Source organism: Phlebotomus papatasi, chromosome 1 (genome assembly GCF_024763615.1).
Source record: "Phlebotomus papatasi isolate M1 chromosome 1, Ppap_2.1, whole genome shotgun sequence".
NCBI lineage: Eukaryota > Metazoa > Arthropoda > Insecta > Diptera > Psychodidae > Phlebotomus > Phlebotomus papatasi.
This window is the reverse complement of record NC_077222.1, coordinates 42171447-42187970: the sequence shown is the minus strand read 5'-3', so window position 1 is coordinate 42187970 and position 16524 is coordinate 42171447. Positions and strand designations below refer to the sequence as shown.

At 32.5% G+C, this 16524-nt stretch overlaps 1 protein-coding gene across 7 annotated transcripts in view; it reads left to right on the top strand.

Moving 5' to 3' along the window:
• Positions 1 to 16524, top strand: part of LOC129799779 (protein Malvolio) — a 34425-nt gene that overhangs the window by 3887 nt on the left and 14014 nt on the right. For all 7 annotated transcript variants that reach the window (XM_055843991.1, XM_055843993.1, XM_055843989.1 and 4 more), the window contains exons 2-10: positions 1935 to 2110; positions 2525 to 2600; positions 11017 to 11125; positions 11206 to 11300; positions 11387 to 11456; positions 11540 to 11678; positions 15147 to 15302; positions 15391 to 15549; positions 15640 to 16076. In XM_055843991.1, coding sequence (XP_055699966.1) covers positions 1937 to 2110; positions 2525 to 2600; positions 11017 to 11125; positions 11206 to 11300; positions 11387 to 11456; positions 11540 to 11678; positions 15147 to 15302; positions 15391 to 15549; positions 15640 to 16076 — 1415 coding nt within the window. In that variant the 5' untranslated portion in view covers positions 1935 to 1936. The remainder of the gene's footprint in view (positions 1 to 1934; positions 2111 to 2524; positions 2601 to 11016; positions 11126 to 11205; positions 11301 to 11386; positions 11457 to 11539; positions 11679 to 15146; positions 15303 to 15390; positions 15550 to 15639; positions 16077 to 16524) is intronic.

Below are 16524 nucleotides of genomic sequence, written 5' to 3'. Positions count from 1 at the left end.
GTCATGAGTTGACTTTTGTGGCTCTGTTAGAAAGATCTAGAAGTTACGGAGGTAAAAGTCGGTTCTTTTGATTGAACCAAAGATGTTTTGAAAACCAAAATAATTGGATGTTTGGACTGGTGCGATAAGTGTTTATGAAGATTATTCAGTGAACTCTAGTGGGATTTAAGTCACCTCAGGATTAAAACACTTTTTTAGGTTTCCCCAGAGCTTACGGTTCTGATATTCGTGAGTCAGAGTCGACTAAAGTGATTTCGAATCAAAAGCGTGGAAAACTAAAAAAAAATGCTTTAATTTTGGGGTGACTTCTCCCTCTAAAGATCATCGGATAATCTTTAAAAAGATAAAATTAATATTTTATTTATAAAATAGTGGACTAACAATTAATACAAAATGAACGATTTTCGTTCAAGGATTAGTATAAGAATATTTTTTTTTAATTTGCAATAAAATTAATCTCTTTTAGTGTAAAGTGATACAAGTTGGACAGGGCTTTTTTTTTCTTGATAATTTTAGTATTTCATTTTTATTTGTATATTTTTAATGCTTTAGTTTTATAATTTGGTTCCTTATGTTTAAAAACAAATTTTGTACTGTATTTATCAAGAAAAAAGCCATGTCCAACTTGTACCGGCGAATTGTCCAACTTGTAACACTACAGTAGAGCCTCGCTATAGGCCATATTTGGTTCCAGATGTGACACTTGGGTCGCACTATAGTCCATGTCATTTTTTAAAATTATCAACGACTTTTAGTATTGAAATTGCTCGACGGCTTCCACTTTCTTTGCGATTGTGGTACTTGTCCTCGCTCTCTTCATTATAGATCACAATTATTAGAACTACTCAATAAAATTTGCCAAAAATATTAAAATAATTATGCCGACAGCCGTAAAAGTAAAATAAAGAAGAAGAAGAAAAAATAATTACAGTAGACTCTCACTCAATCGGCTCTTTTTCAATCGGGCGACAAATTTTGTTGACAATTTTCACGTTTAATTATGAAGCTAATTCCCTCAAATTCGCTGTAGTTCTTCCTATTTTATCGTGATTCTTTATAATAGAGCGCTTTTTGTGGAATTTACAAAGGCTTTGACGCTCAATTCTATCTCTAAACCGGATGACATTTTGCCCCATATTCCCGATTGAGAGAGAGTCTACTGTATGACAACATTGCATGTTGTGTACTAAAAAACATAACCTAACTTAAAATCAGTGTTTTCAAATCAACGGTCGATAAATTGTGGACTATAGAGCGATGGCCTATAGCGGGGTTCTACTGTATGTCCAACTTGCATCACTTTACCCTATTCTGTTTCCTAAAAAAAAATGGTAAAGTTAAGTCGATCTTCTATAGTTTTCAAAGAGTTGTAAAACAAGAATTTTAGTGCTTCACGGAATTTCATAACCTTATTTTATGGATTCACAGAATTACTTCATTTTTTTTATTTTAGAGAATTTTCTTCAAATTTAACCAAATCAATAAAAGTGTTTTCAAATACTATTGGTTTATAGAAGGAAACTAAAAAAGTTCTAGTTTTCTTTTAGTACTTCAGATGGCTCATTGTTTATGGTTGTTCTAAAATTTTATTGCATATTTCGAAGTTTGAATATATTTTTGAAAACTTGCAATCACTTTTCGCTTACTTTTGCTAAATTTTAGAAAAAAAAATTAGTAATACTTGGTGTCTTTTGGATCATTTGAAGATTGTACTAAATTTCTTTTAGTACAAATTAAATAAAAGATATTTTAACAGCGAAAAGTAAAATCAAATTTCTGAAACAAAAATATTTCATCAGTATAGGCTTAATTTTGCAAAAGTTGATCGCCCTCAGAGAATTGCAGACATGAAAATTGGCGGAAAGTGCAATTTAGTGAATTTAGTAATTTATGAGATTGTGACTCTAAAAGTCATTCTTTTGTTTTATTGGCAGGAATGTCGGTCAATCGGGGATATGAGGATGATAGTCAGAAGGAGGTGGACATCATTGAGCCCAAGAGAAATCACCAGAATCATCAAGAATCTGAGCCACCCGATGAAGGAACTCTCCTTTCGGGCATCCAAACGTACTTCTCTGACGAGAAAGTGCTCATCCCGCAAATTGAGAAGGTGATTACCACAGCAATTTAACGGCTGTTTTCTTATCAAGAAAAATTATGTCCTCCCTCTCCAGTATCCCCTTCTGCTCCACGTTGTTTTTCGTGCTGGAAGAAATACTGATAAGCCATTTCATTATCTGCGTTAATTCCTCAATATTTTTCTTTGAACCTACAAGTCCAAATCACACTAAGCAATGGCAATTTTTGTCGATGGGAGATCATTCGCTTTATTCTTCCACCGACGACGATTTTTTTTATTTATTTGAAAAATGTCCAATCGGTCGATTATATCAATTTGTGGAGAGAAACAGTGGCGAGAAGAGTTTGGAGTGTACTCATCGTAGCATAATTGATATTGATAAGAAAATGATAAAAGAATTATTTCCTTGAGATTCAATGTTATGAAGATATTGTGTTCTTTCAGGATGGATTCAGTTTTCGGAAATTGTGGGCTTTCACGGGACCAGGATTTCTCATGTCAATAGCATATCTTGATCCAGGTAAGAGATTTGTGATCCGGAGACATATGTTGCAATCTTATCAGAATCTTTTGCGTCATAAAAGAGGATGAAAGTTTGCACGAATGAGGTCGTGTTGATTGTCAGTCTCGATTGAAAGTGAAGATTGAGGATTGATAAGAAAAAAAGCCATTGAGATGGTAATGAGATTTTGGCTTAGAAATTTCAAGAGTTTCAGATTTGAACAGTAAATTATAAAATGATTATATTTGTTGGTTGATAAGTCAAAAGAAATGGAAATATTCGGATTCATATTTTAACAGCAATGTTTTTTCGATTGGCAAATATTATCTATATGGTGGCGTAATTAATTACGAGGCTATTGAGGCTATTTAACTTTGGGACTTTGGGATATTTTTCTAGAAGTTTGGTACAAAGATTTGTAATATATCTAAATGTTTTTAACTTTTCTTCATATTTGCCACATGAGAAGCTAATTCAAGAAGTCGCTTTCCGCTTTAATGTTTTACAAAATAAGCGTCTTATCTATGGGTTGGAATAAAGTATTCCTAGAAGGAAAAAAAAACCATTCAGGTTTTAAGAGATTTCGTAATAATTTATAACGACAATTCGATATTATTCCCAGTATACCTAATAAAAAAGCAGTAATCTCGTAACAATCACAATTTTTCATAAGCAATAATTTTTGTAAACACAAGCAAAATATAAATATAGTCGTGATAAGCTTAAATGAATTTTCTCAGGTGCTTGTGACTGTAGGTGTTCAACATATTTACTTGTATTTTATAAAACGTACAATTTAGTATTTGATTTTTATAATTGAAGAATAAAATTCAATTTAATTTGATTTTTATATATGAAGCATTGGTTTTCATGTGAGAATATTATGTACAAAAAATTGATTATTTTTCTTTATTAAAATATAGTTTTCCAAAACGGATGCCTTAGTACACGGTAAAAACTTTTGGACACTTTATTATTGGAACAAGTTTTCCTTGGAATAATTTTTTTTTGGAATCAATTTGCACCTAGAAAAGATATTTGTTCCAAAAAGTTTTCTTTACAGTTTTATTACGAAATATAGTTACAATTCTGTTAGAGTTTTCTTTTAGAACCGTTTTGATACGATGGAATGTCTACAAATTTGAGTTGATTACGTTTTATACAAATTTGTTCCTGAAAGTTTGAATACAATTTGTTGCACTCGGCTGTTTTGTTCCCACTACTGTCAGGCACAAATTGGTACATATTTTTTATAACAATATTATTCCTACGTCTGTAACATATTTGTTCCAAAAATTTTCGGTGTCCGTGGACGAGGTAATTTTTGGAACGAAATTATCACTCATATGGGAAATCTTTTTGTTCCCATTGTCGGGAACAAATTCATGTAAAAGCTTTCGTCTTACAATTAAGACCTATACTTCAGTCGAGATGGATTTCGGTGGCGAAAGTTCATAAGAAACATCAAATAAAAAACAACTTAAGAGTGTTTTATACTCTTATGTTATATTATTATTATTATTATATGTTTTCAAAAATTCAAGCACACGATTTTTTTAAGTCATAGGTATATTTGGATGAAATGTTTACCTGGATGACTTCCAAAATAGGGTAAGGGCTCATAATTTTGGACAGTCTGCTTATAAGCATCGATGTTCAACAAGTTTGAAGTGCGATATTTTCAATACTAATTGACATTTCTTGGTTCTCTCAATTCATAAGGTTTGTTTAGGAACTTGACAAGCTGTTTATTGTCTTTGTTTTTACTAAAATTAGTTTTAATACGTTTAAAAATGAATTGATATGTAGAGGTGAATTAGGCTCTTATTTTGGACAACTTGTTTATTAATTTGGCCAATTTGGCTATAAATTTGGACAGCTAATCCGCCTCAATAGGATGCCCATTATTCTTCATTTCATGAACCAATCTTACCAAGTCCTCTTCCTATTCATGTAAGGGAAACGTAGAATCTCACAAGAAGCCCGGAAACTTTCCATATCATTCATTAAAGTGAGTTGACTTCGGTACTCCAAGTACGTGTGGATTCGCTCATTCCCTGGCCTTTCCGGGAGCCTTTCAAGGCTTTTCTCGCTACATCTCTATCGTAGAGATGATGCTCCTTTGTTTCTCCAGGCATTTGTCCAACCTAGTCATCACGAAAGCTAAAACTTCACGAAATTTCGTGAGGAAAACACCTGTCCAAAATAAGAACCATCACCTCACTGGTGAATGTCTTAAAAAAATTCCCATTTTTCACACGAAAAATCTAATTCACAAGGCAAATCTCACTTCAGGTCAAATGTACAAATCACCACTAACGTGAATCAACACAATATTCAATGAATATTCAATAATATCACTCAAAAAAAGCGAAGAAACATTGTTAGTACTTCACCAAAACTAAATAAGACTGAAGTAGGCCATGAAGTTCTGTCATATTTCTCGTAAGCAATTGCTCACACTGAATTTTCAATAAAGCAATTTCAACTCAAATCATATTCAAAATTTAACGTATTTAGTGTTAAAATCTTCCAAAAAGAACAAATATTTACATAGAATTCATTATTCATCAAATATTGGAATAAAAATCCATAATTTTAATCAATTTATTTTTAGTGTCCAATGTTATCCTCAAAGTGTCCAAAATAAGAAACTGGACAAAATTATGAGCCTTTCCCCTATATCCAAACATAAAAGAAATCGTAGGGACCGTTTTTGAATAAACAAAAAAAAAAAGGATTTTGGAGGGTATGGATGGGTGGGAAAAAGAAAAAAAACAACGTCGGGAGATATTGTTTTTTAATTGGGGATCACAGAAAATCGGAAGTTTACCGTTTAAGCTCCAGGACGGTGACAAGCTCAAAAAATAAAAACGGATAATATATCTGCACCCTCTTGAGTTCGAGCAGTAAAATTAAAATATCAAACATTTTAGGCAGATTCTAAGATAATCTTTAGATCATTTCAGGCTTTAAGATAATCTTTAGATCAGGAGCTTTTACTTAAGAACGTATGCGTAACAAAACCAATAAAGAAAAAAATCGTAGAGTGCTACATCTTCCAAGAGAATTAAGATTCTGAGCAATTTTTCTTTTTTCTCGAAAAAAAATATTTTAAAGTTTTATTTGAATTCTGAGATAAAAAAACCTTACGGACCGTAAAGTACTAGACGCATTTACGGCTTATGCCGAGAGGCGGCTTATATTCAAAATGGGTGAGGTCGTTAAGAATCTCACCTAACAATTATTAGAATACATTCGCGGCAGTTTTCCACTAAGTCGTCTCACGGCTTAAACCGTACGTCTATCTAGGCCGTAATGCCTTAGACACACTTACAACTTAAGCCCGAGAGACGACTTAGTGGAAAATGACGGAAATGAAGTCTAACCATTATTTCAAATATAATTACGTTAAGCCGTCTCTTGACTAATCCTCAGGTCTGTCAAGGCCCTAACATACAGCGAGCCAATTTGACGATTTTTTTGATTAATATTATTTTAGCTCAGGAATTAATTAAGCTCCTACAAAAAAATACTTATATTTGGAAATACTTATAGTTTATAATCATCCACAAGATTTGGATTTTTATCAATTCTAATACTCCAAGAAACAAAATGTTTTTCTCAAAATATCTATATTTTCCTTTGCATACTTTTAAATTTCAAAAGATGCCAAAGAATTAAAGAATAACAAGGGGTAACTCATTCCCATGTTTTCTGACAAAGGTTTCTGGTTCCTCGGATTTCTCGATGCAAATCTTGGGTTTCTCGGGTTTCGCGAAGCGATTCTCGGACAATTCACAAGGTTTTCTCAATATAAGTTACCCCTTGAAGAGAAAAACTTTCCTAATTATTTTGTGTGAAAACTTAGGATTTCTTGTCATAGGTTGAAGACATCATAACGAGATTTGAAATGAAAGAGATTCTGAATAAGTTGGACATTTCTTGTTCATTTTATTAATTTTATAAAGTTTGTTGCTAATATAATATTATTAATACATTGTCCAGTGCCTCAGATTTCCTGAAAAGAACCATGGGCTAAATACATCATGAACATAGAGAAAAATTGAGTAATCCGAAGCTTGAGTCATCCGAAGTTACTGCGCTTTCCTCTAATCAGTTCTTAACGAATTTATTGGTCTTGTAGTATAATTTCTAGAACGAATTAACAAGTTATTTTTTCTAGGAAATTGTTTGCCTAGAATAGGAAAGTTATAAGCGAAATTATTAATATTCTTAATTCATTGTACTTGCACGTTTTATAGCCATTTTTTATTTATGAATGGGTTTCAATCTCCTATCTGAAGTCCACACAATGCAAAATATTTTATTCATAAATTATTTCGGTGATTTTGGAAAATTCATCAGTAACGAAAACACATCTTAACATTTTTTCAACACATTTTATTCAAAATTGTGTTAAGCTGGGGATTTTTTTTTAAATTCACTTTATTCAAGAGATAAGTAAAGCATTGTTTTACTCACAAAAAGTCAGAAAACGATATTTTTCTGAAAATTCTAACAACCAAAAATAGGTATAATACAAAGCTTTACTGCAATAAACTGATTTGAATTATAGGAAATATACTTCCGTTTTTAATTCATTTTTTTGTACAATTTTTATCTATGTGAGGAAAATGTTAAATATACCACTCAAATATTTTATTTCAAGGCAGAAGCTCTGTATATAATCAATCATGTGTTGTCAACTCTGTATAATACGATTTTTTTTGTAGTCTATTATTCTAATAATTATGCTTCGTAGGTTACGTAAATGTTTTCATGTCGTGTCGTAATGAATTGTTATTTACACCTCTTTGATAAAACCTGATGAAACGCAGAATTTTCCCTTGAATTCTTTTTTGTTTTCAAGAAATTTACCCAGTTTTTGAAGTTTTGAAAATAAACACAAAACTCTGATTAGGAAGGTTCAAGTTTAAAGTTCAGTGGCCTTTAATTCAGAGTAAGTCTGAAATTACCTTCAAGTATCTCTCGGTTTTATTATCTTTTTATTTGTTCAATATAGGAGTTTTTATTTAAATTGTGTTGATTTTTTTCAGTCACGGGAATAGGAAAAAAAAGATTCAGTGTAAACAAGACTGAAAATCGTGTTCATTAACGTGATCTTTTCTCAAAGTTATAAATTTCACTCACTTTGTTATTACAATTTTATCGCAACTTTTTTTTCATTGCAAATCTTGTGTGTAGAATACATAGAAGTTTAATTCACAAGTTGAGAAGAAGACTGTACTAAAAATTTAGAAGAAATTGCAATTTGAAATAAAACATTTGTGAAGGTTTTCTCTATTTTGTTGAGTGGTTGCACAGCACGAAAAGGGTTGTCAATGAGATTTGGAAATTACACGACATATGAATAAAAGGTAGTTCATAAAATTTCTAAATAGAACACAAAAGATAGAACATATTAATTTATTTTGTTCTCTAGAGTCTGTGTTTAAAACTGATAAGAAACAATGCAATATTTCCATGTCTTCTAATATATTTGAGACTACAGCACCTCCGGTGTTAGTTACACAAACTTTATTAGTTCTGAAGAATTGTTAGCTATTTAAAGGCCTTCAACTTTGTCCTAGTGAAAAATTCAATTGGTTCTAGAATCAGAGCTACAGTGACTCAAACATCATAACATAGGAAAAACAATTTTGCCTAGATTAAGGGGCTCGCTTAATTATGGAGCCAAGAATTAGATGATTTTTTTAGAACACAAAGAAATTACCAATCTTTTTGAAAATTTTATTATATGTTTTTTTAAAGTGCTTAAAATAATATTTTTCGTAAAAAAATATTACATAATGGCGGACTAATTAGCAATTCATTGAAACGTTTCAAGGCCATAGTTCCTATTAGGGAGGAAATATACATCCCGTAATTCTTGTGTGAAAAAGAAATATATAAGTATTAATTTCTTGGTTCAGATAAGAAAATTCGAAGAAAATTGTGAAATAGGAAATTTTTTACGGTTTCAAAAAATGTTTTGGTATAGAATATTGATTCTAACGTGCCGTAAAAAATTTTAAAAAATTATCAACAACTGTTTTAGAACAGAATAAGCCTTCATTCGTTTTATTCGAAAAAATTCGATGTGGAGAAAACGCGCCAGAGTGAAAGGTGGACTCTTAAGAAAAAGTTCAATTTCAGCATTTTTAAGCCGAATAAATATTTATTATTTTCATTTATTTTGTATCATGAGATTCCTTGTGAAATAATCTAACAGAATCTTAACAGTTTTTATTAGAAATTTTAACCAACTAATTAGAATATTCAATAAAATTAGAAAACAACACTTTTTGAAAAGATGGACAAAATTTTTGAAAGTGGGACAAAAACTTTTGGAAAGATGGACATAGTGATATTAATGACAAAATATTATTCGAAATATATAGAAAATCAATTGTTGGGGGTTTTCTGCGTATACTTGCACATTATATGCTTATTATAATCCCTGCTTTATGTCCGGGTAACAGTTGAGGAATCCTAATTACCAAGAACTACCTGGACGTCCAACCAAAAAGAGGTTCTGTAAATTTCACAGACGCCTCGCACTGTCCAGCAGTTATAGCTTTAAAGCGGATGCAATTTTTAGCACATTTCAATTCCCCATCCGCCCAAATTCTTTTCCACTTGCTTTGGGAGTTCTGTAGAGGCTCTTATTTGTCTTTCTTCAGGTGTTTTTGCGATATTTACTATCCATTCTGTCAGAAAAAGTGGTGTTCGGAATCTGGAAATGTTTGCAGCCTTTCTCCAGGAGATTTTCTCCTTATCAGCAGCGAACCGCTGTTGCAACTATTTCTCCGGATACTTAAGGATCTTTGTCTTCCTTATGAACATGATTTCACTGCACAAAACCACCAAATTCATTCACAAAATCAACTTGTCCAAGATATCATAAAATTTGTTTTGAATGCAATACGAAATTAAATCACTTTTCTCTCCATTTTATCTTTAATATTTCACAAATTATGCCAAAAAATCAAGCAACACAGTTTGATACTTTCCTAGCAACTTCCATAAGAAACAGGGAAAATTACAACTACCGTGTGAAGTTATGAATATCACGTATGCAATACATTTTTCAAATTCTTCTTGCAAGCCACCCTTTGATTGTTTAATTACGACTTTTGCATTTTTATCTTCTCAAACAATCACAAAATTAGGTTTAATATTCTTTTTATCGAAAATTGAAATATTTAATTGATTTGTTATCAAGTTGTTAGGGAGGTGTCCCATATTTCACACTGTTTGGTCCCACTTTCCAGACTGTCTCACTTTCCAAATTTTACTAGCTTTTTTGCTTTCGTCTCTGTATCTTCGAAAGTATTTCGAATTGGTTTTTGAAATTTTTGTAGTATATTTTAGATAGTATACAATTTATCGATTTTAACAATAAAACACAATCCTTTTGTCTTGAAACTCAGGTAACCCCCTTAAAGCGGTGGCAGCCAAAATCCCGAATGTTCAAAATCCTGAAAGGGATGAAATTATATGGAGGAAAATGTTTAGAATAATTTCCCAAGACACTGAAGATTTCCCTTTGTCTCCCGCGAGGGCAATCGCGGGAGTAGCTATGACACTTTTAAAAATTCGGGATTGTGGCTTTCGGGATTTTGGCTTTCAGGATTTTGACTTTCCGGATTTTATCTTTCCGGATTTTGGCGTTCGTGATTTTGGCTTTCAGGATTTTGACTGGGACCCCCCTTAAAGACGCAAGAGCAAACTGAAATCAAATTTTAATTGGATTCAAATTTTCCCGTTGTTCGTCAAAGGCAGCTTATTTTTCTCAATTGAAGAAACTAAATTTTTTCTCCAAGTTTTTTCAATTCATAGACGCTGCCTCTGAACAACACCGGAAGATTTGAATCCAACATAATCCGATAGATAACTTACTTATAGAATTGCGTTGCATATCTTTTCGATCAGAAAAAATGTAATATTCCCATCCCCTTCTTTATCAAATAATGTTTTGCATATGCCTCCCTGCTCTTTCGCGTTTAAATTTAGATTAAACGAAATTGAATTTGGCGTGACGTTTGGAATTTTGGGATTTTTTAATTTTTTGATTTTTCAGGAATTTGCCTTTAGGGATTTTGGCTTTTCGCGATCTTGACTTTTCGGGATTTAGACCCAATCGGAATTTCGACTTATTGAGGATTTTGTCTCTTTGATATTTAGGTTATTCGGGATTTTGACTTTTGAGGATTTTGTCATTCGGAATTTGGGCTTTCGGTATTTTAACTTCTGGTTTTTTGATCGGAACCGTGGCTCATGTATTACCTGATTGAAATTAGTTCAGAAAAAGAAGAGTCTGAAAAAGCGGGATAGATGTAATGGAAAACGTTTGAGAAAGAAAGGAATGTGAATTTTTCCTAATCTAAAAGCATATCAAATTTCCTGACTTAAATTATTTGTCTTACAGGAAATATTGAATCGGATTTACAGAGTGGTGTGGTGGCTCAATATCGATTGCTATGGGTTCTTCTAAGTGCCACAATTTTAGGTTTAGTCATGCAACGACTGTCAGCAAGGTATTATTAAATTCATATCATTAAAATGTAATTGCAGATTTATTACATGAACATTATTTTTATCTTGAATTGCAAAATAGATTGGGTGTCGTTACGGGTCATCATTTGGCTGAAATGTGCTACAGACAATACAAACGGGCCCCTAGAATAGTTCTCTGGCTCATGGTGGAAACTGGTGAGTAATTTATTTTCCCTCTATATCTCTTCAGCAAATTAGCCTAATCGTACATTGATCTTGTCTGGGGTCTGTGCAAATTCCAGCAATTATTGGGAGTGATATTCAGGAGGTGATAGGAACAGCTATTGCTATTTATCTCTTATCGAATAAAGTGTAAGTGAAAAATAAGAATAAAAGAGAAATGGACGCTAGATGATCAAAATTGGTATCAAATACTTGATCTTCTTTGTCAACAGAGTTCCCCTCTGGGCTGGAACGCTCATCACGATTCTGGATACTTTTACATTTCTGTTTTTGGACAAGTATGGCCTGAGGAAGTTGGAGTTTCTTTTTGGTTTACTAATCACTGTCATGGCTGTTACATTTGGATATGAGGTAGAAAAAATTTGCTCATTTTATTATACAAAATTCTTTTATTTGGATTATAGTGTGGAAAATTTCCGCTATAACTTTTTTTATGTAATCTTATTTAAACATTTCTGTTTTCTTCCCAGAAGAAATCCCCGCATTATTAATTTTATTTGTTTTATAAATGAGTCAACTTTCTGAATTATGCTCGATAGGGAATAGTTTTCAGTGTAAAATTCAATGGTATTGTTTTGGTGATTCTAAGTTGATTTGTTTTCAATGTTTATTTCAAATAATCAAACTTCAAATAAAGTTTCAAATATCATTGACTAATAGCATAGTTTTAGCACTATTAGGATAAATTTAATTAAATAAACTTAATAGGTAGTTGCGGTTATTAATTTATTAGCGTATCTCAAAATACAAGTTGGAAATGATTCATAAGATAGAAAAGAAATAGACAAAAAATACAGCGTTGTCAAATTCTTAAGATATTCATCCACAGAGATACTTCACCGAAGTTTTTCTCGATATACCGATTTAAAATAGATTAAACTGGTTGGCAAATGAGTTCAAAGCTTTAGTGAAATATTACATAGAATTTGCATGAATTGACCCTTAAATTCTGAGATAAATCTTGAAGATTCAAATTCAGCTTTAAAATTATCATCTTAAAGCTGAACTTCTTGAAGGTATACATATTAATCTCAATTGCAATACAAACTTCATAAATAGTTTATAAAGTCGATCGAGAAAAGTCTTAAAATTTTTAAGTATAAAAAATTTAAGTCACTTTGTAATACATGGGGGCACTCGGGTCAAAATGAGAAAGTACTCACTCTATAATGCAAGTGCCCCAGGTTGAAATCTCCTTTGAAGTCATAAACTTTTTTTGGCGTTAAAAGTTTTCGAAGTTACTTAATTCCACGGGATATGGAATTGACAATCGCTTCTCTGTAATTAGAAAAAAAATAATAATGCATGTTTAGATCTCCCCTTTCAGAAATGTCTTAATTCCTATATAGAACGTTATGCCAGCTTTATTGTTAATATTTCAAGACATGTAATTAAATTACCTTACCCTTTAATTCATGACTGATCGAGTACTGGTCAAAGTTCCGAAAGCTAAAATCCCGATGATCAAAATTTCGAACGCCAAAATCCCGAAAGCCAGAAAAGGGTCTAAATCCCCAATAGGTCAATATCCCGGATGGATTAAAATCCGGAAAGGCCAAAATCTTCAAAGGCCCAAAATTCCGAGTTCTTAAAAGTGTCATAGCTACTTCCATCGATTGCACCTGCGTTTGCTTGCAAAAGAAAATTTTCTGTAATGTGGGATATTATTCCAAACCGGTCCCTGTCAAAATCCCGAAAGCCAAAATCCCGAACGTCATAGCTACTACATATGTAGTATCACAGCTACTTCCACGATTGCACTCGCGTTTGCTGGAGGCAAAGGGAAATCTTCTGTGTCTTAGAAAATTATTCTAAACATTTTCCTCCATTAATTTCATCCCTTTCAGGATTTTTAAATTTCGGGATTTTGTCTTTCGGGATTTTGACTTTCGGGATTTTGGCCTTTTCGGGTTTTTGGCATTCGGGATTTTGGCTGCCACCGATTCCATTCCAAACATTATCCTCCGTATAATTTCGATTCTTTAAGGATTTCGATCAGTCTGGATTTTGGTGTTCGGGATTTTGATAGTTTGCAATTTAACTTTAAGGATTTTAGTTATTCGGGATTTTGGTCTATTCCAAATTTCGACTCTTTGGGATTTTTGTTTTTCGATATCTTGATTTTTTGGGAGTTTGGCTTATCAGGGTTTTAGCTCTTTCATGATTTTGGCTTTTCGAGATTTTGACCCATTCAGGATTTTGGCTATTCAGGATTTTGGCCCATTCTGATTTTAGGCTATTCGGGATTTTGATCCATTTGAGATTTTGATTTATTCGGAATTTCGACTCATTCGGGAATTTGACATTTTGGGATTTTGGTTTTTCGGGATTTTGTTTCTTCGGGATTTTGGTATTTTTTTGGGGGGAATTTTGACTTTTCAGAGTTTTGGCTCTTTCATGATTTTGGTTATTTGGGATTTTGGCCCATTCAAAATTTTGGCTATTCGGGATTTTGGTTCATTTGGGATTTTGATCTATTCGGAAATTTGATTCATTCGGGAATTGGACTTTTCAGAGTTTTGGCTCTGTCATGATTTTGGCTTTTCGAGATTTTGATTTATTCTGGATCTCAATTTATTCGGGATTTTGGCCAATTTAGGATTTTGGTTATTCGGGATTTAGGTCCATTTGGGATTTTGATCCATTCGGGATTTCAACTCATTCGGAAATTGTGATTTTTTGGGATTTGGTTTTTCGGGATTTTGTCACTTCGTCATTTTGGTTATTCGGGATTTTGGCTATTCAGGATTTTGATTCATTTGTGATTTCGACTCATTCGGGATTTAAAATTTTCCACATTTTGATTTTTCGGGATTTTGACTTTTCCGTATTTTGGCTTTGGGGATCTTGACCGGCACCGTGGCTGATGTATTAGGTTCAGAAAATTTAAACTAGCTTAAGTGTAACTAGACAAACTTATGGTCGATTCTTGGTTTTATAATCTGAAGCGAATTTGATTTCTCTGTTTTATTGAACGGAAAAGTGATCCAGATTTACAGAAAATAGCGGAAGTAGTAGTACTAAAAAGAAAGAAGTAGTACTAAAAAAATATTTTTCTGGAATAGCACCATTATGGTCTTTTGTTTTCTAAGACAGCTCTTTCTGATTCGAAGTCGTCAATATTGATCAGAAATGTTGTTGACTCAATGAAATTTCCATTTTTTACTCTCAAGAGAATCAAGTTTTTGAAATATCTTTTCGAATATTTTGTTATTTAATAAAATAATTTTTTAATAGACAAAAATTCTAATATACCGAGTAAATTGCCAATTTAAATATGGATTTTTATTCTGAGAAGTAAACATTTTATTTTCCATATTCTGTTGAGTTTGTTGTACGTTATAAGCAAAAACTTCCAGAACTAAGCAATTTCAATTAATTTTTTATGGTTTGGTTAGGTGTGTAAAAGTTATAACGACCGTAGATATCTGCGAGAAATATTGTGAATTATTAAAGAAAAGATGACTTGAGTCATCTAAATGGAATCTTATCGCGTTGTTGTTTTTTTCTAATTGCGAATAAAGACTAATTAGTAAATTAGAAAACGTATTAGAAATTATAAGATTATGGTCATTGATCCATTCGTTGGGATTATCAATCTTCAATTTTGTTTAATTCATTCGTAATCAACTTAACTGATCGAAAAGTTTGAATGTGTTTGAAGTTGGAAGTATAATGAACGTTAGGCCGGGGAGAAGGTCACAAAGCATCACAAGTTGTATATTCACAAGATTGTTAAATTAATGAAAATCAATTTTCCTGAATAATTGTTATGCAGGGAAAATTAATTGATTTTTTTGTTGTTGCTGTCTTCAACAGTATGTGGTTTCAGCACCCCCACAGGGGGATGTAATGAAGGGTATGTTTATACCGTGGTGTGAAGGCTGTGACTCACGAACACTTCTTCAGGCCGTTGGAATTGTCGGGGCTGTAATTATGCCACACAATCTCTATCTGCATTCTGCTCTAGTCAAGGTAAATTTCCGTTTTTGTTTTTTGACAAATTTTCCATCAATTTCCTTTTGAGATATTTTCTTCTTGAATGATTCTTCTGTCTTAACAGTCCAGGGATGTCGATAGACGCAAATCGTCAAATGTTCGTGAGGCGAATTTTTACTTTTTCGTTGAGGCCTGCATCGCATTATTTGTTTCATTTATTATCAACGTATTTGTTGTGGCTGTTTTTGCACATGGTCTTTATGGGAAAACAAATAATGAAGTTGTAAGTTTGAAAAATCATAATAAACTTACAAGGTTTTACATTAAATTTGCAGCAAACTCAAGCTATTTTTATTTCTGTAAATATTTATAGTTGGATACGTGTCAGAATTCAACAATGTACGAAGATATTTCGTCAGTTTTCCCAGCGGACAATGATCATGTGGATGCTGATTTGTATAAGGGCGGCCTATTCTTGGGCTGTACCTTTGGCATTGCAGCCATGTACATTTGGGCTGTGGGCATTTTAGCTGCTGGGCAGAGTTCGACGATGACAGGAACGTATGCTGGGCAGTTTGTCATGGAGGGTTTCCTGAATTTGCAATGGGCAAGGTGGAAGCGTGTTTTGGTGACGCGAATGATTGCCATTGTTCCAACATTCTGTGTGGCTTTCTTCAGTCGAATTGAGGATTTGACGGGAATGAATGACATTTTGAATGCCGTGATGGCCCTTCAGTTGCCTTTTGCTACTATTCCCACCATTGCCTTCACGTCAAATCCCAACATCATGGGAGAGTTTGTCAACGGAATGTGAGTAATTTTAATACAAATCTCATATTTTTTTGATTTTTTTTTGTTTAAAAAAATATTTTTAACCCTTATAAGAGCCAAGTAGAAAGCTTCCTAATTTTCTAGAAAGCTATAATAGAGCTATCGTGTAAGTTTTAGCGGGAGTTTATCGAATGTAAAACTTATTCAAATTACACTTTTTTTAAAAGACAAGAAGCGCCTCTTTTGGTAAAACTTCAAACTTGGGATGATGAGAAATGTTTTACATAATTTTAATTCCTTTCACAAATTAAGTTTGAAATTAAGAGAAGAAAAACACGGGGTTGGGACCTGTTTATTCCATGTTCAAATTTCTATTAAACAAATTTTAAGTTAAAAAAAAATCAAAAGATTATATTTCAATAATTAATTTCAGCATATTTTAGGTGAGATTTTTTTATTTTGAATTTTGACCTTTCAAAATTTCCAA